General features: G+C 35.9%; 2 protein-coding genes across 5 annotated transcripts; one reads left to right on the top strand and one right to left on the bottom strand.

The window, feature by feature from the left end:
- Positions 1–109: 109 nt before the first annotated feature.
- On the top strand, positions 110–16735 carry LOC108769081 (UBA-like domain-containing protein 2). 3 transcript variants are annotated; one of them, XM_018519868.1, is made up of 5 exons: positions 110–464; positions 681–767; positions 7044–7118; positions 11471–11564; positions 12303–14109. In XM_018519868.1, exons 2-5 carry the CDS (start codon positions 684–686, stop codon positions 12464–12466), a joined length of 417 nt encoding a protein of 138 aa, XP_018375370.1. In that variant the 5' UTR covers positions 110–464; positions 681–683; the 3' UTR covers positions 12467–14109. The 3 variants fall into 3 exon arrangements, 2 of the variants coding, with proteins under 2 accessions (XP_018375370.1, XP_018375369.1); XR_001940527.1 differs by adding an exon at positions 16659–16735 and having other exon boundaries at positions 112–767; positions 12303–12893; XM_018519867.1 differs by having other exon boundaries at positions 112–767.
- fab1 (1-phosphatidylinositol 3-phosphate 5-kinase fab1) lies at positions 14269–24881 on the bottom strand. 2 transcript variants are annotated; one of them, XM_018519863.1, is made up of 14 exons: positions 24618–24881; positions 23474–23679; positions 23193–23382; positions 22510–22747; positions 22098–22304; positions 21801–22015; positions 21389–21731; positions 20955–21315; positions 20574–20844; positions 17691–20382; positions 16645–17195; positions 16064–16396; positions 15584–15745; positions 14269–15510 (listed from the first exon to the last, which is right to left on the bottom strand). In XM_018519863.1, the coding sequence occupies exons 1-14, from the start codon at positions 24730–24732 to the stop codon at positions 15305–15307; spliced, it is 6090 nt and encodes a 2029-aa protein (XP_018375365.1). In that variant the 5' UTR covers positions 24733–24881; the 3' UTR covers positions 14269–15304. The 2 variants fall into 2 exon arrangements, with proteins under 2 accessions (XP_018375365.1, XP_018375366.1); XM_018519864.1 differs by having other exon boundaries at positions 23193–23364.
- Positions 24882–25051: the final 170 nt, after the last annotated feature.

Genomic DNA, 25051 nt, shown 5'->3' with positions numbered 1-25051 from the left:
AAAGAAAGTAATTTCCTGTAAAAAAAAAAAAACTTTCAAAATCCGACAATCATAATATACGAATATCTAGAGATACACGAAACGTTCGATCACCAGAAGCCAACTTCAAGCGAGACTAACGCCGCCGAGACGTCACGCGCGCAGCTAGTCACACTTCACTTCGTTCCCGTCGCGCCCCCCGCGTCCCGGCCGTCCCGCCGTCATCGTCGTCGCCGTCGCCGCGCGGCCGTAGCGCTCTCGCGGCAGTCGCGGTCGTCTGCGATGAGTTTAGTTTTGAAAACAAAGGGCCGCCCGCCGTATACCGTGGTGCGTCGTCACACGGCTTGCGCTTAAAGAAAAGCGGAAGCGCCTCCGCGAGTGCGGCGCAAGACGGACGAGGATTAAAACGCCGTGCGTTGTAGGACAAGTCGTGCGCTACGATTTCAACGGTCCTTCCGTCCCTCATTCGTTTCAGCTGTTTATTCGTACGTCCGTCCGTCACTCTCATTCTCTCCTGTGTGCTTCTACTTGTAAAGATATTAAATATCTATAAAGATATTTATCCTGTTTTTATCTCTTCTCTCTCTCTTTCTCTCTCTCTCTCCCTCCCGGCCGTCCCCGAAACTCCCCGTGACACTCTCCCTTCGTGTCATCGTTGGAAACGTGATCAACACAAAAAAATGGACGCACTTCGGGAGCAGGTGATGATCAATCAGTTTGTGTTGGCCGCGGGCTGTGCCAGGGAGCAGGCGAAGCAATTGCTGCAAGCGGCACATTGGCAGTTTGAGGTGAGGAAAAAATTACAAGATGAACCCATTTGGATTGAGAATGGAACGAAGGGCGGGAGGGAGGGCGGGGAAATGAGTCCCGAGAACATGTCCCTCCCTCCCCGCTCTGTGACGTGTATGTATATCGCATACGCACGTATTGTGCACGTAAGTACGCGAGACGGTGAATCCTCGCCTCGGACACTGCTACGTAAACAAAGCGACGAAAATGGCCGCCGTCGCCGCCGCTTTAACGCCGCGTGATCCCCGCGACGACGTTTCGTCCGCGACGAGGAACGCGCCGATCCGCGAATCGACGCTCGTTCCTCGTCGGGGCCGTCGACGAAGGCGCGAGGCCACGCCGCTGTCTCGTCCGCTTCATTCATAAAAATCGCGCGAGCCGATATGCCTGCTAACGCGACACAACGCTCGGCAACACGCGGCCCGATGTGGGATCGCAGGAATAACAAGAAAAACGTAAACCCGCATGCCGTAGATTCGGCCTTTATTATTGCATCAGGTAATGCCCGCTTTCTACCGCTATGGATTAACTTTAATCTTGGTTTAACTTACTTTTCGTCTCTTTTTAGTATTCTAAGAATTAGAAGAGAGGATGAAGAGTAAATTAAATTAAATCTGCATTGGTAGAGGTGTGCCAGTCTCCACCAATGTGAGATTAACTTTAATCTTGGTTTCACTTACTATTTGTCTTTTCCTAGCTCTAAGAATTAGAATAATTCTTTCAATAATTCATAGAATTAGAAAAAGATAAACAGTAAAAGTTAAAGTTAATATTACATTGGTGGAAGTGGGCCTAAGGCTGTACTAGAACTTGGAAGGTTCCTCTGTTCTTGGTCTCTTGATTTATCTTTCCTCTTGTTTTTCTTCATACTGGAGAGAAAAGGAGAAAGGATGAACTCTGCAAGAAGTTGAGCTAAAAAAACAGACCTTTCCTAGCTCTCATTAAATTGCAAAGTGAAGTCTGAGACATAATTAAAAAGTCTATGCAATATAGGAACAGGAAATAACAGATTCAATCTATTTAGAATTATATTCTGGTTTACATGTTTCCTGATAGATTGTAATTTACTATTCCCTGTTGCCTGTGCTTTTCAATTGTGCCTGAGGCTTCACTTTCAGTATAGAACATGTAGATGAGTTCATTTATTAAAAAAACAGACGTGTCTTTTGTTAGCCCCGCGCTCGTCGTAAATGTGCAACATCGTGGAACAGCGGCCGTAAATAATAGGATCTGCAGAAGCGGGTCTTGTCTTGCCGATGCTGACGAGAGCGTTGCGGCACTCCGCACGTTGTATCGCTTTCATTTCACTTTCGCATCCGGCTTGCGCACAGTTGTTGTACAACCTGCGTTTGTTTTCATTTTGCAGATCTATGTGACAATCGTCGTCGTTGCGCAACAGGATTTTGTCGCCGCTATTGATTCATCAACAATCCTTTCTACGTGTAGGGTGTCGTATCGATTGTAGCGCTATATTATGCCGTAGATAGATCATAAATTGTTGTGAAATTATTGTGCAATATTATTGCTCTAGAGTCGCACATCCCGAGAGCGATTACGGCACTCTCTTCGGATTACGTCATTTTTCGCGCACGACATACGCTAGATCTTATCCCAATTGACGGACGTAGGACGATGGGAGAGGGATCGATAATTGCTATTTGCGGCAAGTCACGTGGTATACCGGTGTTTACACTCGTCTTCTGCAATCCTGTCGAGCTGACGTTACACAATCCTGTGCGTTAAAAGCAGGAACTGGAACCGACCATAAATTTTCGGCGAATTCAGGGGCCCGATGCCCGGCGGGCACGCAAGCGTGACTCATCTACGTAATTTTCCGCAGGCGATGGAATCACATCGTCGTTGACATAAAATCCTATTTCTCCATATGTGTCTGTACAGATAAAAGGTTTCTTTAAATCAAATAAATTTATACATTGGAATAGTCCAATCAAACGGATGTTTAAATTAGGAATGTGATTACTTTCATTAAAACTAAATTTTTTTTGGCTAAACAAAATATGTTTATATATATAGAAACAGGAAAATTTGTGTTAAAAACACGTTTCACGTGTTCCAAAAAGACTACTTAAATTTTTGTTTTTATTTAATTTAATACAAGAAAGATATTGAAAAGTAAAATTAATGTTATATGGTAATTAAAAAGTAACATAAATGTTATATAAAAAATAAAATGTTACATAGTAGTTAAAAAGTAACATAAATGTTATATAAAAAAATTAAAACAAAAAATGTAAACACTGACACAATTTGTAAGCAAGCTATACAAGCATATTTTTAAAGTAAAATTAATATATGTAAAATTATTACGTATTTTATTCATTCATCTCAGAATGTTTTTTAAAACGTAAATTATATAAGATAAGAATGGATATAATGTATAAATTCCCAGATTAGAATGAATGAAATATGTTAATTTAACATATAAATGTTAAATTTATTGAAACATGTTAATTTAACGTTATAAATGTTAATTTTAACGAAGAAATATGTTGTTTACAAATTGTGTCAATGTTACGTTTTTTATGTTGATTTTTTACATAATATCTGTACAACATCCAATATTCATTTTGTGTTAAATTAACATTTAAGTTGGTAATTCACATAAAATTTAAGTGAATTGTTAGAGATACGTAAAATGTGTTAAATTTAATATAAATTTTCCGACTATGTATGTATGTAATATTCTTTTTCCTTAGCAATAAATTCGGCAGAAAAAGTTTGATTGTTTATCGCTGAAAAGGAAATCTTTCACTAATTTCGATTTATGATAAGATTACTAAAAATAGACTTGAATTCTTGTTACATATGCTTTCACACGTATTTAGGAATTGAAACAATTCTTCAAAACTAATTCAATATATCTAATTTCGATGGAATGTTATCAAAACCGTGCAGTGTATAAAAAATGTTTTAAACGAAAGGTAGTGCAGCATTTTATCTACTTTGTAACTAGATATTTTATATTTAGATTTTTTAAAAATGTCATATTTTGTCGATCTCATCTTCATTTTCAGGTAATTAAATAATATATTTATTAGGATAAAAAAATGAAAAAGTCTTTTATTACAAAATCAATTATATAATAAAAATGTTTATATATTACTGAGAAAGAGAGAATGAATATATGAGAAATTTTTTAGAAGAATAGATATACTATAATTAATCGCTTGCATTATTTACTTGTCAGAGTAAATAATGCAAGCGATTTCAGGATAAACCATGTAATCCTTATGCGCTTGCATCACGTAATTCATTTTTAAACACACGTCGATAGAGTAAAAAAAGGAAGGAGCAAAAGAGAAAGAGAACGAAAAGGAGGAAGAAAGATTATATTGCGACACGCGCTAGCGTGCTAATGCATCATCGTGATTAGAGTTAGCTCGAGGAATCTTTCTGTGTCTTTGACCACAACGTAAACAATGCGGCAATGTGTATTTATATACGCCTCGTCTCGTCTCGTCTCGTCTCGCCTTGGCACATACATCAACTCAGTGCAGCGCAATATACACGGTGTCTCGTTATTGTATCGCATTCAATCTGAATCGTTGAAAGGAAAGATTAGCTTGTCAGAAGTCTGTCGTTTTCTAATTTTGTAAAATTGCTATCGTGAAATGTCAGTGAGTTTTATTAGCTTTATTGAGTCTGAGCATTAAAGTACACGGAAAGGACGATTTTGCTGAAGTATCTAAAAATTTAACTAGATACAAATTGAAAGTAACTTTAGATCAAAATAATTAGGTAGAATCTCAACCATGATGAATAATACCGCAAAAAGTTTTAACATTTTAAATTATTCTACGTAATTATTTTGATAGTCTAACAAAATTATTTTCAGATCTGTATTAGCTAAATTTTTATATACACTTTTTTGTGTTAATTTAGCATAAGATGAATATGTTAGAAAGTAGCATAAATATTATATTAAAAAATTAACATTTATATATATGCTAATTTAATATATTTTTACAATATATTAAATTAACATGCTTTAATAAATTTAATATTTATATGTGAAATTAATACATTTTATTTATTTATCTGAGAATTTACATTTTAAAATATTATTTTATGTAAGTTTTGTTCATTCGAATATCAATTTAACACAAAATGTTAGACTAACACAATCACATTATATTAACACTTGGACATATTAAAAATTCAACACAAAATTGTAACATGGATTTGAGTGAACTGTTTGTAACACAAAATATTTATTGCACATTATACTTTTTACTGTGTATTTCAGCATAACCACCTTTTCCATGGACTGGAAAAATATTTGTTTTCTTGTTTTTATAATAATGTTGTGGTATAAACTTGTTAGCAATTATATTGATTTCAGTCTATGCAACGACAGGCGCAAAACGGTCGCAAGGTATAGATAGTATAGATAATAACGCGAATGTTACAGCGAATTCTCTCTGCTCGAGAACTTTCTCCGTTCGAATGGTGCGGAGTGTTAAAGCGGGATCATGCAATCCGAAGTCGTGGTCGAATTTCGTATTTACTTCTTATTAAGCTTTTTATAGCTTCGCCTCCTTATTTAAATAAATAAATCAACTAGATAAAGAAAAGAAAAATGGATATCTATATGAATTATAATTATTTTAATATAATGTTAAAAAAGCTGCTTATGCATACTAAAAAAAAATTATATTAACTGACAACTTTCGAACAAATATCAGACATTCAAATAAATATTAAACGCAAATTATATCATTATCATTGGGGTAGTGAATTTTATATAATCGCGATGTAATTACGCCAATAATCGTAGTCGTTAATTAAATATTTATTGCGTAATTATGCAACTGGTTGAATTAACGTCGTATTCTCTGAAACAAGTTAATTTCTAATTTCATTTATTCAAAATGAAATAAAACTTTTTTTTTTCCAATTTGCTTTATTCCAAATCTCTTTCTCGTTAAATTTTGCAAATAAATACGTCAAACTAATTGTTCTTTTTTTCGCTGTCTTTTTTTCTCGGTATTTCCCTGAAGAGAGTATTTTTGTTTTGTATTAATGAGACTGTTAACAAATACTGAAAAAAACCAGATGGAAACACACACATACGGCTACCTTTGCACGTTTATTCCTTTCGCTGCAACGCTGTTCTGACCGAAATATGAAACGCGTTCCTTGCCGCGCTGACCTATTACATTCTTATGCTAATATCCTCAATGTATCCGAGAGTATCGAGTATCCCCGGCACTTTAATTAAACGCCGGTGGTTGAATGTCATGGTATATTGCGTAACGCGTTTGCCTTGTAATAAGCGTTAAACTCATTGCGCGCGCCGTTTCGAGCAGTGCTGCCGTAATAAAATTACATTTATATAATTGTGTTTAATTATTATTCGGTCATTATATTATCGCAAGTTATAAAATAGTTGCCTAGGTGTCGAGAAGCGGCGCAGTTGTTTATAAATAATTATATACATTAATAACTGCTGATAATTCGCGAACCGTTAAAACTACCATCGTGTTACAACGGTTATCAGCAATTATCGGATATCTTTATCGGTAGCTCCTGGGAAGTGCAAACGTATGGATATCCGACGTACAGGGATCGGATATCGATACTATAAAGCATCGGACGATACTGACGAAGTTGCTTGCAAGATGACCGAAAGATTGCGACGGATACTTTAATGACATCTGGCAGAGTTATTCAGTCCGATTACGTCGTCTTCTTGCTGTTCCTAATCATAGAGACGCGATCCCTTGCACTCGATTAAGATTCATGCGCCTAGAGACGCAAAAGCAGTGTATTGAAACTGTATTTCAACATATTTTACTATCCCAACAATAAAAGATTGAAAATAAGAAAAAGAAAAAACTGTCTTTAACAATTAAGTTTCATTGTAAATGGATAAATGATCTGTTTCGTTATTTTATTATAAACCTTAAAAATAAAAGAGACATGTCTGTGATATCTATTTCTTTTCAGTACTTTGGATATCTATTGTTTGAAACAAATTTTTAATTTTTTTCACGATCGTATGAGCATAAAAATAGAATTAAAAGCCCAGATAATAATCGAATTAATTTTAAAATTACGTCTAAAAATACTATAATTTTGCTCGAAAATTTAAGCGAGAAGTATTTGAGAAATCAGGGATTTTCTTCTTAAGTTTAAATAGACGTTCTAATATTAGTATTAGAAGCAATAATGCGTAAATTTTTTTATGTATTATTTTCACGCAATATTTAATGAAGCGTGTTTTTCTAACGATCGTGCTTTCTCTCTTGCAGACCGCTCTCAGTATTTTCTTCCAAGAGGCGGCGATACCCTCCTGCGCGCAAGGAGCCGGCACCCACTTCGGCCAAGTAAGTCTTTTGCATCATTCACTTCTAACGCGACCGACGAGAAAAGCATGTAAAAGGGAGCCACGTAAATCTGTGCATTCCGCGCAATCAATGAGTATTTCTGTATCGGCTGCATTCTCAGTTTCTCGTTTCATACATTAAGATATGTAGACAAATTTTGCGCTGAAGCTTGGTAGAAGCCTTGTGGTAGAATCGACTTTATAATATGAAATCAAGCAACGCGCAGAAAAATATGATATCGTGTGTCTCGTGTTATGCAAACATAAGCATAGTTGACATCACGCTTATAATATATTTATATGTTTATTTTTTGTGATGTGTTTTGTGTCAGTTTAAAGAGAGATAACATTAATCGCGCGTATATAGTACAACATTATTGCTATATCAATATTAGTATTGTATTTATGAGCGTAAATGTCAATTATTTCTTATATACATAATGAACCTACATTGAATATTTGTACCATATGTTTCTCGAATTTTCATATATATTTATATAATATTGGCTATAATTATATATTATTACATTTTCATGATTCACATTATATTATATCGATAAAAAACATTTATACAATACAAGAACAATTAAAATTCATCGACATAATATTCTGTAACATAAAGTACTACTCATTTGGATCTGAGAGACTCGGGAAACTCTTTGATTTTGTATTATATAATTCGTTATATCCAGTGAATGCGTCAACGTGGCCGGCATTGTAACTTCTTTACATATATAACACTGTTGACCTCGAAACTACAAATACCTAAGAATACTAAAGATCTGAAATTTTTATCGAGTCTTTGATTCTCTTTTTATTGATATTTTAAATTAATATCATTAAATTAAATTATAAATTAATTCCAACAACGTCTAAAATCCACTCCGAGGCTCTCCAATGTAGATTAACTTAATCTTGGTTTAACTTACTTTTTATCTTTTTCTACTTCTAAGTATTAAAAAGAGATAAAGAGTAAACTGAAATTGAAGTTTATTTACATTAATAAAAATGGTCATGAACCATTCAAAAATTCTACGAAGTGTTTCAGAGGTCAGTTATTTATTCAAAAATTATTCTACATATGATATATTATATATAGCATCAAGAAATGTTCGTGTTCGATGAAAGTTACTCTGTTTTTACACTCTCCGGTTTTTGGGATTTGATTATAGCGAATAGACTTATATTACAATCCCAGCGACCGCGTTTCCTCTTTGGCCTGCGTAATGTGATATAACAGAGTCGCGTTAAAGTGTCGAATCCAGTCAGCGAGTCGCGTAGGCCGATGGCTGGTGTGTTTCCCGTCTTATTGATTATTCAAAAGTAGGTTCAGCGAGCGCAAGAGATCACCATGCGGGGAACGATGCGGACCCCGGAATAATACAGCCAGGCGACCAATTCACGAATCTTCTCGTTCTCATCCTTCTCGTCGCGTCGCGTTAATGTGCAGACACACAGGCAGGAAAATCGATTCCAGCGCGTGTCTGACCTTCACGAGGTTGACTATCATCCCTTCCGCGACCATTTACGCTGCTCTTTGATTAATTGCCCGTTCTCGCGAGCTTCTTTATCCCTTGTAATTTTGTAGTTGTGCAAAACGATCGTGCAGATATGACGAACTCAGTTTGTTCTATTTCTATCGCCGGCCTTTTTTTCCGCAACCGAAAAGACACGGCTTATGATACCCTTGGTCTAGATAGATAGACTCCGATACGTTGCTTGACTTTAGACGTATAATCCGATAGATATATTATAATTTATTCCGGTAACCCGATCAGATTTGCGTCAACTGCCATTTACTCTTTACTTTTCTGCAAAATCCAATACCCTACATACAGCGTTTGTTAATGTACACAGAATAGTACGTAGATACTGTACGCAAATAATAATTATTTGTTTCAAGTGTTTTTCAAAAATTCATATATCCTCAAATCTATCACAAGCATCAAATTTATTTAAAATAAATTCTGAATTCTAGTAAGTTTAATACTTCATTCCAGAACTATTAAATTGAAACGAATTCCGTTTGCTTATTATATAAAGTCGCTTCTTTGAGTTCAACTTGAATCGCTTTTCCTGATTGAAGACTGATTTAGAATAATTTCAACTTGTGTCGTTTTTCTTGCGGAACTGTGATATAATGTTTGTTTTATAGAAATCCAAATATAAATAACTCTTCGTGATTTTTAAGGTATAAATAATTAGACGCGATCGATTAAATTAACTGGAATAAAAGTTTTAGACGATTACACATTTAAAAATAAATATCTGGCTGGCAGGTCTGAGAGATTCAATTTATAGTTGTAGAGTTGACGCAATAATGCAATAACAATGAGAGTAATGGTGCAATAATGTTCTATCTGGAAATTGCTTAAACGGTCATAATTGACAGATCAGTAAATTCAGTCAAGTAAGCAGTCGCGTTAAGAAAACCGGTTGCGAAGGCCGGTAAATGTCAAGACCAGCTTTTTCAATTAGCTCTGATATCTAACGAAAGCGAAGGTGATGCTCTAAAGACAAAAGACTAAAGAGAACTATTGGCCACTAGCAGTAGTAAGCGTTACTATTCTCGGTCGGCGACGGCACATTCCGATCAGTCATGTGCCAAATCTCGTCCACAGGGCTAGATGTGTACCACATTGCTTCTCTTTCATTTCACGCATCTGTCCCACAATCGGTCACGTTATCTTCGTTTGCTGTAATTTACATGTTGTTTTATCTATTCAAGGACAAAAGTATTCTACCTAGTTATGTGTAGCATATGCTGCGCATGTTATTTTAGAGATGTTTTATGGCTGTACAATATCAGCTAAAAGTATCAATCAGCCAAAATAAGCTGATATTAATCAATATTATTCAAAAAATTTTGATATTTTAATTCACTGATATTATTACATAAATATTGAGATTTAATCATAAAAGTTTGCGAGATAATTTATATATTTTATTCTGACAAAAAAAAATATGAAATATTTTATAGATAATTTAATTAGAATATTTAATTTTAGATAATTTTATTTAAATATTTTTATGCACCGAACAATAAAATGAATTAGTTGACAGAAAAAAAAAATAATATATTGTGTTTATAAGTAATAATTCATTATATTTGCTTTAAAATTATTTTTTAAATTAGTTTAAATCTAGTGAATTAAAGTTAAAATTTAAAAGGCCTTATAAATATATAAACGTTTACGTAAATAATTTTAAATGCGAAAAGTGCGAATGTTTTTTTTTAATATGATAAAAAATATCAAATTTATTAAAAAACAATCTTTTAATCTTCTTGTCAAATAATCATTAGATTGTACAAAAAAGTTGTAGTATTTTCTTAGTGAAAAGTAAAAGTATTTAATTTAGAGATTATAAGTATAAACAAAACGAAAAGAGTAGCTCACACTTCTAAATAATTCTTGTGGTATTTTAGTGTTTAAATTTAAGTATAATTGAGGTTAATGAAATGCTCAATCACTCAACTGAGATAATCTTATCGAGAGCAATTATATAGTTCATTCATGAAATACATTGAAAATACAAAAGCAGCAAGGTTCACTTTGTCAGAGAACATCGTCAATGGCGGTTATTTAATAGCTGCTTATCGATGGCGAATTATCGCAGCTAGTCGTTGCTATGCTAATACACATGTCCCTGTATTGTTTGGTCACCGTATCTGTGTACATACCTGACCGTCGTCACAGAAGCCGAAGGTTCAACAACCTTATTAGCTAATGGTCTTGCATGTCTGATTTCTTGTTAATCTCTTCCAATGGAAAATACACGTGTCTGCTGGACAATTTTTATTTTTTTATCAGTTTTAAGTAAACGTTCTACGCTTTTGAGATATTATTTTAATTATAAAAATTAGCGAAACTCTATAGAAACTATTATTTTAACAGAAAAAACTGTTTATTTTAACAGAAAAAACTTGCTATTTTTTTAAAAAATTTAAACAATCGGAAATTCTTAAGAAATTTTTATGCAAATAATCTTTTCGAAGATTTTATTTTTATTTTGTGAATATTAAATATATAAAAATGCTAATTAAAGACATATTTTTTCACATAAATCTTATTTGAGATTTTAGATTTTTATGCAAAGGTTTTATAAACAAAGACATTTAGTTTTTCTTTATTTCCTATAAAATAAGAAGAAATATCCGGTGTTATTAAAAGATTAAAGACTTTTTATCATTGACGATTTCAAACATTTCTAAAAAGAGACAACCTATACAGCAGAGAAGCTTGCAGCTATATTATTACAACTTTTACATTGTTACTGGAATATTGTTTCAATGTTTTTGCAAAGTTGCTGGAATGATCTATGCTATATGGGCAACTGTTTTTGAATTTTCAGATAACACCATGCAACACGCCAGCCACTCCGCCGAATTTCCCGGACGCGTTGCTGGCGTTTTCCAAAATGTCTGCAGGTGAAAAAACTCCATCGGGTAAGTTATTAATTATGGCAATTATAACCTTATGCTAATAATTAAAAACGCCATATAAACTGTCTTGTAAACCTATTTTAAACGTGAACTGTAATTGCGTAAAAATTCAGTACAGAATTCGTTTTATAATTTATACGTGCATGCCATTTATTTTAGTGTTAGTTTATTTATATGTATTCCAACATATGTATATTTACCACGTGTAATTCAATTTTTCAAATGTTTTTCATTTTACACGCTGCATAAAATTATAGATAAAAATATTATGATATAGTTAGTTCAACAAAGCTTTATCCTGGCTTTTTATCAGTTAAACCAATTACGTAACGTGGCATTTTTTGTTTATTGTGATAATACCTCTTCCGAAAATGTCATCGGTAAAATGCGAGGATAAATATATCGCTTGTTTGCTACAACAACATTATTAAAAAATTGTTATTTTAATTGCTTCCAGAAAAAAAACAGAAACAAAACATTTTAAGATATTTTTACTCCTTTATAATCAATTATTACATAAATACATTTTAAAAATAACATTACGACATTTTAATGATTCAAAACATTGAAACTCTTTCTGGAAAACTTTGTTTTTTTTTTTTTCAATTGTGTCATTATTACGTAAATAAGCGATATGAGCGATATTAATGTTTATGTAATTAAAAAAGCGTCATATCAGTCTTCATGCGATCGTAAAGTATTTTACGGTAGTCAAGGGTCGTTTTATTAAACGTGCTGCAGGTATGTCTCCGAGCCAGAATGGATTTCAGGCGAATTCGACACCGATGGCGGGCATTGTGCAGCATCATACCGCCGGTGGCCGATGTAGCGCATCCGGCAACACGACACAGCAACAGACGCAACCTCAACAAACGCAATTCGGCCTGGGCGAGCCACAAAGATAAAAATGACTGTGCTAATTGGCGATGCGCAAGCACGAAACGTCACGTAGATACGCCCGATAACGTTTCCGGAGAACAAAATATTGCGCTCTAAGCATGAAACGAAAAAAGAGAGAGGGAAGTGAAAAACGTTTATACGGAAAAGAGGAAACTCTGGTTTTCTGAGAAAATGCATCCTTCCCGGAAGAGAATGAGGGACATTCTCGAACATCGCAGCGAACTATACGGAAGATATCTTCTGCAGATCAGAACTGGAATTATTGAATCGTTACGTTATTCACGCACAATAAGCGAAGCGTGCATTGTGTTACGTGCGAATGCGCGAATAAGTCTGAGTGTTAATTTCCCCGACGATGCCCGAGAGAATGTGACACGTATTTCGATGACTAGATTTCCTTCTCGGCTTCCTCGAGAGATCTAGCGTAGAACGGTACGTTGAGTATAGTCCTCTATATCTATATATATATATAGCGGCACAAAAAACGCGAGAGAGGGAGAAGGGACGAAAATCATATCACAGAGCCTTCTTTTTTTTTTTCTGACACGTCGGGACCACCTCATAGGTCCAAAACGGTCGAGGACATCGACAACTTGGAATAGTCGCACTATGAGAACGGCCCCTTCACTCCAATCTGACTTCCTTGTCTCCTTAGACGCTGTAGACACGCGACTGTTTCTCAAATTCACTGTACATCACCGTTAGACTAGACGATGAATTTCCACTATCACTTCCACACCACAGTACAAAAGAGTTGCGAGGTACAGTTTCCTCGGTTACTTGAAAACTTACTCTTTATCGCACATTTTCGCGGAAGATATGACGGAAGATTGTACGTATCTTTAATGTAGATGGACCGACATCGCTACTGCACGATGACTCGGCAAACATTTATTTAACCGTGGAACTCGAGTGTTTTATTACGATTCTTTCGCTGTTCTCTTAAAATAGTGATGCTTGCGGTACGCGTTATTTGGGTGACGCGTCCCGTTTCCATATACATAAGCGATATTTCGATGGTATAAATATACGAGGCTAAGTATAATAAACAAAGTTCTAACGTGTAAAAATTTGTAAAAAGAGTATCTCGAGTTATGTAACGTTCGTTTTACATAATAAATAACTATGTAAAAAGTAAGTAAAATAAAAAAAGGAAGAGATATCGCGAGTGATAAAAGTATAATAGTCCGAAGGATTGATTCAGGAATTAATGTAACCCGGTGAACACGAGCAGTGAGGAATTCTTGATTCGATTATTTCGGCTATTCGCGAATGTACTAGAGATTATTGCCTGGGTTTACGCAGCACTTCACGATGTTCACAAAAGAATGCTCTTGTATGGCAGCTGGCAATACAATTCTGATATCATAGTATATCAATATCCGAATATATGGAACTCTGTATCTTTCATTATATTTCTCGTAACATACATGGACGATTATTCGTATTATAGATACATACTTGTTTTCATTAAGATTCTATTTATTCGATGTAGCAGCAAATTTAGTTCTTTACAGCTTTTTAGAAGCTTGTTTCTAGTTTGAGGCTTCCGTTCCTTCACTGCAACCTTATTGAATTAGAACATCCGAAGTGAGAAACCATACACATCTTTTTCTTATGCTATACATTCAAATGAATTAGTTTCGTTTATTGGATATTGTAAATTGATAAAATATATCAAAAATTTCTTATTATTTTGCATTAATGTCTTTTAAATGTAGTATTAATGTCTTTTTAAACGAAAATGGACATTATAACACTTTATTTTAAAAGTGCAGTTAATTATTTTTTATTAACTCTGAAAAGATTCTTTAATATATTTTATCGATCGATATCAAACATGTAGAAAAAACTAATCTCTTTCAATGTACAATTTAAAAAAAATATTCGCATTTCTTGCTACTGATGTTGTAATATGGTTGTAGTGTGGAAATAGGATCTTTAACCTTCAACTAACAGAGAATTCTTTATTCTTTGTCTCTCGATATATCTGACAACAAAATGTCTTTACGGATGCAATACAATGTATTCGATCTTTTTATTTATAGTCATAATAGTAGCCTCGATCATAATACAAATTTATAGTCCAAGCTTAATTTGATAATTTAACTTTCATGCAATAGTATCCAGGCGTCGTATAACTTTGTTAATGGATTTATGTAAATAATAGCAGATATTTAGTCGTAAGAAAAAAAGGTACTTTGTGAAGTACGAGATATTTTTCTCAATAAGGTACACGCTTTAATATCTTCCTTAGTTTGTGTACTGTCTAGGCTGTATGATGGTATAAAACTATCGACGAAGAATGAGAATGTTTTACTATGTTGAAATTATGATTATTGTTTATTTGACTATTACAAAGAGACAGATAATGGTCATGTACATAATTTTGAAAAATTAAATAAAATATTGATAATTATGTGGTTTTTCTTCTCTTCTATCTTATTGTTAATCTTGCGGTTTAGTTTCATTGGTATCTTTGTACTTTAGAAGCTTTTATAATTATAAAATGACTACTATATACATTTGCTTAATGCATACGATGTAGGATATATACATGTATACGTAATCTCTTACGGGCAGCCACTAATTTTCGTACGAGAAGTATTAATTTATATGTAACACACCAATTAATAAGTTACTTAAAAACAACTGGTAACTATCGATATCACTTTCTATCGATATTTTTCGATGTTATCGCGGTATAAAATATATAAATACACGACGAAAATACGACACGTTCGTATTTTTGCCAACGCGCATAAGAAATTTACATCGATTGTGTAATTATCGCGTGTAAAATTGTTGCATTCGTATTTAAAATTTCTGAAAATTATTATGGTTTATTGTGGTGGTATCTCAACACTTTTACCTAAACCTGACCATCTATCTGGTACTGGCAGAAAGTAGCGATGCATCGCAGCTATAAATCTGTCGCGGTATTCCTGTGGCGATATTATAGTCGGCAATTTACCTTGACCACCCAATATACCGGATTTTTTCACCATTGTCTCCAGTTTTTTATCCCATGTGAATGTTCTTATGTAATCTGTATAAATTGCGAAAGATAACAAGTATAAAATCGTCAGTCAACAAAAAGGCGATAATATAGTCATTCTCACCTATTATACCGAGCACGAGTTCGTCGGAGCTCGGTTCCAAGCCTACTAATAACGAATAATCCATTACGGAATTGTCAGCTAAGAACTTTGTGTCCTGCTCGATGGCCCGATTTAATACTGCTTTGGAATGCGATCGAATATACAGAGGAGAGTCACAGCTCACTGAAATGCGAATCTTAATTAATTTTACGAACTTATATGGAAAGAATGGTTTTACTAAAATATCTAAAAATTTAGCTAGATACAGATCTGCAGATAATTTTATGACGTCCAAACAAAATTATTTTCAGATTTGATAAAAAACTGATGGCTAGAATATATAACTTTTGTAGCATTATCATCAATATTAAGCGTTCCACATAATTATTTTGATATCCAATAAAATTATTTTCAGATCTATATCTAGCTAAATTTTTAGTTACTTGAGGAAAATGATTCTTTCTCATATATTTGTAGGTAAAAGTTGAAAAGAGTACATACTGTTCAACAAATTCTCGTCCAACAAAACCAGTTCACCCTCGTGGCATGTATCATCAGGATTCGCCAGTCGATTCCGCACAGATCCCTTCAAATCGAATTTATCAGTAATGATTCGATTATAAAAGAGATTCTCCATTACTAACACACTAGTACGAAGCGCCGCATTGGTTGTGTTGTTTTTAAACGACACTCTGTATACACCAACTATCTTGCCTAGCAACGTCGGTTGCTTGGTTTGCTGACACCTTTCCATGTAGGCGAAATAATTGGGTGCGAAGTCGAGGAAGATTTGCATATCGAGCCGAGACATCTCTTTTATGATGAATCTATCATCTGCAAAAGAAAATATGTTTAGTGTGCTATAATCGAAATGATTAAAAATTAAAGATCGTCAAAGATTCGTGCAGAACGTTTATTTTTTGTATTTTATACAGTGAATATACGTAATTAAACGTGTTTATCTTCAATATCATTTTGACGTTAAAGATTAACTATGATTGGATAAAACTTATCACACTGTCCCTTTTTTTCACCTTAGGATTAATAAATGATATATTAAATAATCAAAGCATACAACATACCTCTGCTCTTACAGAAGGCACTGCCGCTCTTTCCGCCTCTGGCTGCCCACTGCACGGTTCGACTTAGACTCCTCGTGAAGCCGTCCTCGCCACAGGGTAGAACGTTCTCTCTCAGCGCAGCAAACTGCGCGGCAAAGTATATCCTGCAGAAGAAATTGGTTGTGGCATCGTTAAATTGTACTTCGATGTAATTCTGCTGCTTGGTTGCTTTCTTGTCGTCGTCAACGTCAGGACCGACTACGCTACCGCCGCTCGTTTCTGCGTTTGACATATTCTTGTCGGATTCAATGGGACTGTTGGCTGAGTTGGGACTATTGCCTCGAAAGAAGGACAGCACAGATGGCCGCTTGAATTCGTTTGATTGCGCCAGGTCGAAGGAGCTGTCCTTACCTTCGGGAAATTTGCGTTTGCTCAACGGACTAGGGTTCGATTCTGGTCCCTTCGTTGAACGTAAGAGCTCCTGCAACGCATGCTTGTAGTCATGTGAGTCCAAAGCATACGCAATTATAGACGAAAGCTCGGATTCATAGACTACTATGGGTACCACGGACCTGCAAAAAAAGTGAACTATTTTATATGTATATAAAATATGCATAATTATTATACGTAATTATTTCATATGTATATATAATATATAAATATATCTGCAACTGTAAAAATTAAATTTTCTTAACGACAATACTGTCACAATCGACTTAATCAAGTAAAAATTAAGCAGAGTAAATCTTTTGTAATTAAAAAAAATGTCATCTTTTATTTTATGAAACGTTCACTTAATGAACACTTAACTTTCGAAAATATTTTCTGAAAATTTTCTGATTTCCCAGATATTTTCATTTAAATTTCTGTGCAAAATAATAGTATTTTTAGATATCATTTTTAGAGTTGAAAGGAATTTTCATCTGAGAATTTCTATTTTCTTCTACTCTGACAATCTTATTTTACCATTTCTGTTGTAGTTTAAAATTTTGATTCGAAATTGGATTGGAATTTGTCATTACTACACTATAAATACTACAAGATTTCGAAATTACGAATCAACATACCCAAGAGGCAACAGGTAATGCTCCAAAGACCCCAAAGGGTTCGAAATTGTATGGTTCACAGAAACAGACGGCAGCAATTGCGACAGAATCGTCTTCTTCTTCTTCTTTTTATCGTGCATCTCATCAGAAGACAGCGGTAGAACGTCGGAATGTGATCTCTGATGCATTTTCGGTGAGCCTTGAACAGTGACAACGTCTTCGGGATTATTAGTGGATTCTGCTGGCTCGTTGTCAGAATTCTCGATCACTTCGGATGCTTGGAAGTCACTTTGTGCCGCTGCGATCGCGTCGACAGCATTGTAATCGGCCGACATAGGGCTCAAGTCTTCGACTTGCGACTCCGATGCGGTGTCTTCAGTTATATATCCGTCGGTTTCGACTATACTATTACTGCCGACTGTCATGGATCGTTCGGTGAATCGACGTGGCCGTTCGTCCTTCTTTTTGGCTGATATCTCCGACAATTTGCTATTCCACGTGAACACAGCCTCCGCAATGAGCCGTTTAAGTATTACAATGCCATCCTCGATCCTGAACATCAGCCCTTGCACCTGTTTCTCGGAAGTTTTACCTTCTAGCTTCTTATTCTCTAGTGTTGGTGACGTTAGCTTCAATTGAATCTCTTCGATCTTGTTCTTAAAGTATTGCTGATCCTTAGCTAGTTGCTGTTTGGCGAGGTTCAAGCCTTCCAGGTCCGTCTGCAGACTCGTCAGTTTTTCTCGTATCGCTGAGAAAACTTCATCGCCTTTCAACGTCACGATTTTCATCTCTTCAATCACATTGGCGTGCTGCTTCGGATCATAGGTGATGTTAATCAACGGCGGTGGCAGCGAGATCTCCCACTGCGAGATCTTGGTAAATTTGAAAACGGCCAACATATTCCTACGTGTGAAATACTGGTAATGATCGTGATGCAAGGAATGCTGACACGCGTCCATACCGCGTTTCGTGTAGACACCACCGTAGAAGCGTAGCTCAAGATATTTGGCAAACGACAAGCACCAAGTATCGCCCGACATCGGTACCACCGGTGACACGCTCTTACACTTGATGCACTTGCTCCACATCAAGATCTGATCGGTGTCTTCCTGCACGAACGGCTCGCAGCTCATCTCGCTGAGGGTAATGTGAACGCAGCCGCCGTCGTGCGCGAAACGCCTAACATGCTGAGCAATTTGTGCGCGGCAATTCTGTGCTGGACATTTATATTCTGTCGTCAGGCAATAACGCTCCAGGAAGCGGCCGAGCGCGATGTCGTTCTGGCCGTACATAGTCATGTTTACGACCCAGGGATTCACGCAGAACGCCGGGGTGTCGTTGCCGGTGTGCGAGAAACTGCAAAACAGCACGGACAAGCGTTGGTGGCTGTTGGGATCCAAACAATCCGGCCAGGAAGGCACCTGCTGGTCGTTGCTCTCGAACGACGCTGGCGATTGCTGCATCCTATCCAGCAGTACGTTATGCGTCGGATAAAGTCTGTTACCGCACGCACGGAAGTTTGCCAGAAGACTCTGCACCTCGCGATTATCAACGTCCGTGGTAAGACGAGCCTGGACGAATGGATGCTGCGATTTCAGCTTGATGTTTACACCCTCACGATTGTCGATCTGCTCGCTCACAGTCACGCTGTTCGTCCTGATCTCCTTGATTTTGTCTAAAAATTGTTCCGAATAATAGATCTCTCGCGGAAAAAAGCTCCTCAGTACGCAATTCCTTCCGAGTTCGGTCTCCAAATAGGGTATTGAAAATTTTAAATACGGTGATACGCTCAATACGGTGTCCTGGAGCGCTTTCTTGAATTTGTTGAACAGTGGAAAATCGGCGACGCTCAAACGTTGACCGCTCGGACTCGTACGAATAAACACATCTTCGTCATCCTCGTTTAAATATTGATGCAATGGATCGCTCCGATCGCTTATAGACTCCCCGTAGATACGTTTCTCTTCCGAGGATATCTTGTCTTTCAACTTCGCCTTGTCGACGAGATCGTCGGTTTTTTGCTCAGTAGACGTCTCCTTGCTCGTGAACAATTCCGCGGAGTTATTACATACTTCCGTGATATCAGAATCAAAACCCGTATCTACCAACAAATTTTTGGATTTATCGTCATTATGTGGAATCGTACCGTTTTCGCAAGACACTGGCACGGTATCCTTTGAATCGTGCAGAGATGGTTTTAATTTCTTTTTAAACAATTTTAAGGTGTCATAAGGATCGGAATCTTCCGATAACATCGATGAAACTTCTCTTAAAGAATTTGTACTTAGAATATTTTCGGAGTCATTTTCATTCTTAGGCGTATTTGAATTATTTGTCTGGATATTCTGTATTTTTTTATCACTGTCAGGAACATTTTCGTGATTTTGATTTATCTTCGACAGTTTCTTCATTTCGATCGCGTGTGTCTGTTCATCGATAACGCAGCTTTCGAGTTTCTCGGTCTTCTCATCACTCGAGAAATCCTGCTGAGAGGTTTCATCCAGAAACGAATTGTCCTTAGGTGACGGTGGTTTGGCGAATTCATCCATGAGAAATGACTTTTCAAGACGCCACGAGTAAGCCGCGAAGATCATCATTGATGTGACATTTTTCACCTTCTTTAATTCGAGCTGTGATCCGCCTCGCAATACAATTGTCGCACCCAAATGCGGATTTGCACAGCCTTCGAAATACATCAGTGTCTTGACACCTCCTGTGTGAGAGAGAGAGAGAGAGAGAGAGAGAGAGAGAGAGAGAGAAGGAGAGAATATTAAAGTTTCATAAAATGTTATAAAATATATATTTTAGGTATCGCTCCTTTGTTTTAAAAGTGAAACAGCTCAATTGAACTTTCAGTTTGTGTTACATTTAAAATAAGGAAGCGATATTATAATTTATACTTACTTCGCTCATCTGGAAAATTTCTTAAATAAAATTTCTTGCACGTGCCAAGCATATATCTTGCGCTTATGTGCGCGTCTATAGTGTTTACAATACTAGCACCCGTGCATCGCGCGACTCTTTTTAGCACACTAAGCTTTACATTTAGCACTAATGTCACGCCGCATTCCCTTAATCTATCCTGAGCTAATCTGGCTACGGATCGATGTATTAATACTACATCCGGACCCAGAGCGGTGATTCTCGCCACTGTGTGCCCGAGATACTCATTTTCCTAAGAATTTGTTCAAGAAATTAAAATATTATAAAGTTATTTTTAATAATAATACAAGTATCATACACACAGGATTGATCGAGTGAAGATAATAAAAGATTGCAATGTACCTGCATCATTACAGGCTCTAAGCTTATCAGCTTGCCTTCTACACGCTGATACATTAGTCCGCATTGTAACAATAAGATTTTCGGATGAGCGATCATGGCATTCATACCGCGATGAGCAATATTCTTACTACAAATTATGCCAGACACGATCTCGCAGTCATCTCTGCTATCACCGAGGCATTTCTTGAACTGTACATATTGTCGAATATCTAGATTATCTGCGTCATGATTCAGATCCGGCCTAACATGATCGATTATCTGGTGCGCGATAGACAAAATCGTATTCGACCACGTTTGCGACAAACCTTCCTTGCTAAGAAGTTGCTTAATAAAAGAATCTTCATGCGCTTTGTACGCAGATCTATGAGCAAATATGTCGTTTATTTTTCTACTTTACTACTATTGTCACTACTAAATATTGAAAAAAGACTTACGTTAAACATTCGTACGCGCTTAATTCGCCAAAGACCGTCCTCAGATTAGTCGCTCTGTGCCAACCGTTTTTCTCCTTAAACTCGTGTACTTGAAGCGTATCACTTAAAAGATCGTCACATATTTTGAGATTGCAATCGTGCGATTTAAGATTAATTTCCTTCTGTTCGATTATTCCATCGCTACTGTCGACGGAAATCGCGGTTAAATCTTCCGAGGTTGGTCTCTTTAATGTGACGGTGGATGCTTCTAGATTTAAATCCAGATAAAAGCTCGAGCTGGACGACGGCAAACGACCGAAGGTTTGCGAGTGCGAGCTCATCGGCCTAGTCTCGCTCTCAGAATCTGTAAGTAATCGAGGATCGTTGAGCAATTATTCATCTCATTGTTGATAATGTTAATTTATCGTATTACCCGTAGCCGAATCGTGTTGAGGAATAGTTTTTACCCAGGCTGGCTCTTGCGCATCGCAAGTCGTCCGCTTTTCCGTTAACAAGTCTATATTTTGTAAGGAAGATAACGATACCGGTCTAAATACGGTCGCCGAATCGCTGAATACGTAATCAGCGACAACTGATTCGATGAAACCCGCTTCTAGTAATGCTTGGCCTATCGCAGTCGCCTGCACACTAAAAAAAGCGCAAGTCACAATCTTAATTTGAATTAGCACGATTAGAACAATTAACAATCTGGTACTATTCAGATATGTACCGGGTTGCCGCTTTATTCTGAGCTATCATCCAATTCACCAATTCGTTCGCCAGAAAACAATTGTGATAACTTTTCAGTCGAATTCTATGCGTTTGCAACTGAATGGCTTGACTGGAGCGAAATAATTCCTCCCAGATCATCCTTAAAGAAGCTGAATTTTGTAATACAAGAGAACGTTCCTGTGAAGTTAAATAGCTACCGCTTGACCTACAATAACAAATAAACTCAAGTGTATAAGAAACAAATATATAATTACATAGATAAGATACACGTATACTTTAAAAATATAAGTGTGGATTTATCAAATATAGGTGCGGTTTATATCAATACAGTGAGAATTATATAAATACTGCATGGGGTATTTTAGTTTAAATTCTCATGTATATTTTTTAGTGTAGATTAATTAACATACCGTCCAGTTGCATAATTCTCTTCCATGTATCCCACACTTGGCTTTCGACATATCGACGTTTCGTCGCCCATTGTTTCATTAGCATGTTTTCGTGCTAATAACGGTGAATCATTTCCATACTTTACTTGAAGATCCTCCTGCAGAGCCTTCAAATCCGCCGATAAATCACTCCTCATATCCGATGATTGCAAGTACGAAAGAACTACTTTACAGCAATATGTACAAACTCTAAGATCTCCTGAAAAATATAAAAAGATACAAATAACATAGAGAATACGCACGCATACGTATTTATAAAAATGTACAAGATAACTGCATCCAATATAACCTAATATTTGTTGGTGTAGTTATATATAAAGTTTGTTTTTTATTCCTACATGACTATAATTTCCTTCTCGCTTTCATCAAATTTCAAATATGTATCTATATTTCACATTAAGTACAGAAAGTATATACTAGTTTAACTATAAAAAAAGAAATCTATAGGTATTTAATTTTTATTGCACTTATATAAATAATAAAAATGTCTCATTTTCAATTAATGTTAAAAAATATTTCTGATTTTGAGTATAACCATCAATTTTCAATGTTGAACTCAAAGTAAAAATCGTAAGGCATTATAGCTATTGAGTAACGTAGCTATTAAGTAACTTATTTGTAATACGTTAACTTATTTGTAATACCAGTGCATCCCATAATTTTCCCTGGTATTTGATCGGAGCAACACTTGGAACAGAAGATTTGTCCGCACACGCGACAGTGGTGTCTTCGTCGAAACGTCGTAAATCTTTCGCCACACTCGTAACACTGTTTACTCACACTATCTGGCATCCAATAGCTTCTTAATTGAGAATCCTTATATGAACGTAAATTCTGTGTTACAAATAATTATAATAAAAACTCCCATATAAAGAAATAAAGTAAAACGTATTCGTTCATCATAAAAAATACCTTTGAAACTTACGTTACTTTTTAATGCTACAATATTACTGATGCGTTTCAGAACGTTTGGTAGGCTACGGCCTTCATTAGTATCCAATGGGAAATTTATTATACTAGTACTATCATCATCTGGGGTTTGTTCGGTGCTCTCCGACTGCTTCCAGGATTCTGAATCGGAAGAGCTGCGCTCGTCGTTGTTAGAAGACACCGTGGAATCGTTAGCATTATCTAAATGTAAATCACAATAATTAGAAATTATTCACTCATTACATGAAAGATTATTTTTTTTTTAAATAAAGAACTGCAATATCTATTTTATTATAACAACATACATTTAATATTTAATGAATATAATAACATAATAACATATTGATAACCAGGATGACATTGAAATAAGTCTCACTTTAGCGTATTTTGCCTTCTTCTTAAGAATGGAAATAAAAATCAAAATATAAATTTAGGCTGCATTCACAGTAGTTTTGCAACTGTTGTTAGATTCACTGAGTTATTACGTCGATGTGTGCCACTTCAGAGAATTCATCGATAAATAACAGACCTAATGTTATCAAGTTTGTTATTCTATAATATTGAATGGACACATGTTCAGTTGACGTTTAGACAAATTAAAGAAGATACCACAGAAGCTCAGCGTCTCTATCTAAGAAACTTTTGGTCTGTTTTCTGTTCCTGCACTAGATTGCACTAGAAGTCTTTTTCTCGCTTTCGACAAATATCAAATATATACCTATATCATTTTAAGTTCCAAAAGTGTACATTGATTCAGTCACAGAAAACAGACCTCTTTCCTCGTAGACAATGTCCTGCTAAAAGTATATTTTCATCATAAACAAAAAGTGTTTATATCTTGGAAAGGAAGAGTTTCCGGACCTATGTTTGTATGACTTTTTTTCATCCTTAACAAGAGTAGTATGCATTACCAACCACCTATTTCAAGTATCACCTTATTTATAAACAATAATAATTGTAAGGCCGGAATCAGACTACGCATTAAAGAATGAGATTGAAAGATTGAAATTTGATCAGAGCAAAAGGAACCAAAATTTCTTTGTCCTCATTGGTGAAATTTTAATCTTTAACCTCAATCTTCAATGCATAGTCTGATTCCGACCTAACAAATAATAAAGATCTATGCTCAGAATACTAACTCCTGGTAAAGCTGAAGAACTTGGAGAAGAGTGAAGCTACTACGGGTTGGCTCTCTTCGGGGCTTAACGGAGCGAACTCCGTGAGTTTCGACGGTGAATTCATGTTCGTGTTCATTCTCGCCGATACTACCTTCTCACGGACATTTTGAAACCAAGCGATGCCACGATACTCTTCCGAACATTTTCACTCTCGCCGGTCCTGCATGATCCTGCCGATCCTGTCAAACAGAGTAACAGATGCACGGTGGTCGAGCGGTTGAGAAGCTTGACAGCCGATCAGATGATCGCGATTGTGGCGACAGCTGGCCGACAATTCTTGGAATTTTCTTGGAAAGGGAATTTGTCCGCTAGCGCCTCCGTGTTCACGAAACATTGCATTCTGAACTACATCGCGTTTATGAATGTTCCCAAAGGATAAACAGTTATGCGGTTTG

This window comes from Trachymyrmex cornetzi, unplaced genomic scaffold, assembly GCF_001594075.2.
Source record: "Trachymyrmex cornetzi isolate Tcor2-1 unplaced genomic scaffold, Tcor1.1 scaffold85, whole genome shotgun sequence".
In the NCBI taxonomy this organism is placed as follows: Eukaryota; Metazoa; Arthropoda; class Insecta; order Hymenoptera; family Formicidae; genus Trachymyrmex; species Trachymyrmex cornetzi.
This window is presented reverse-complemented; position numbering and strand designations above follow the sequence as displayed.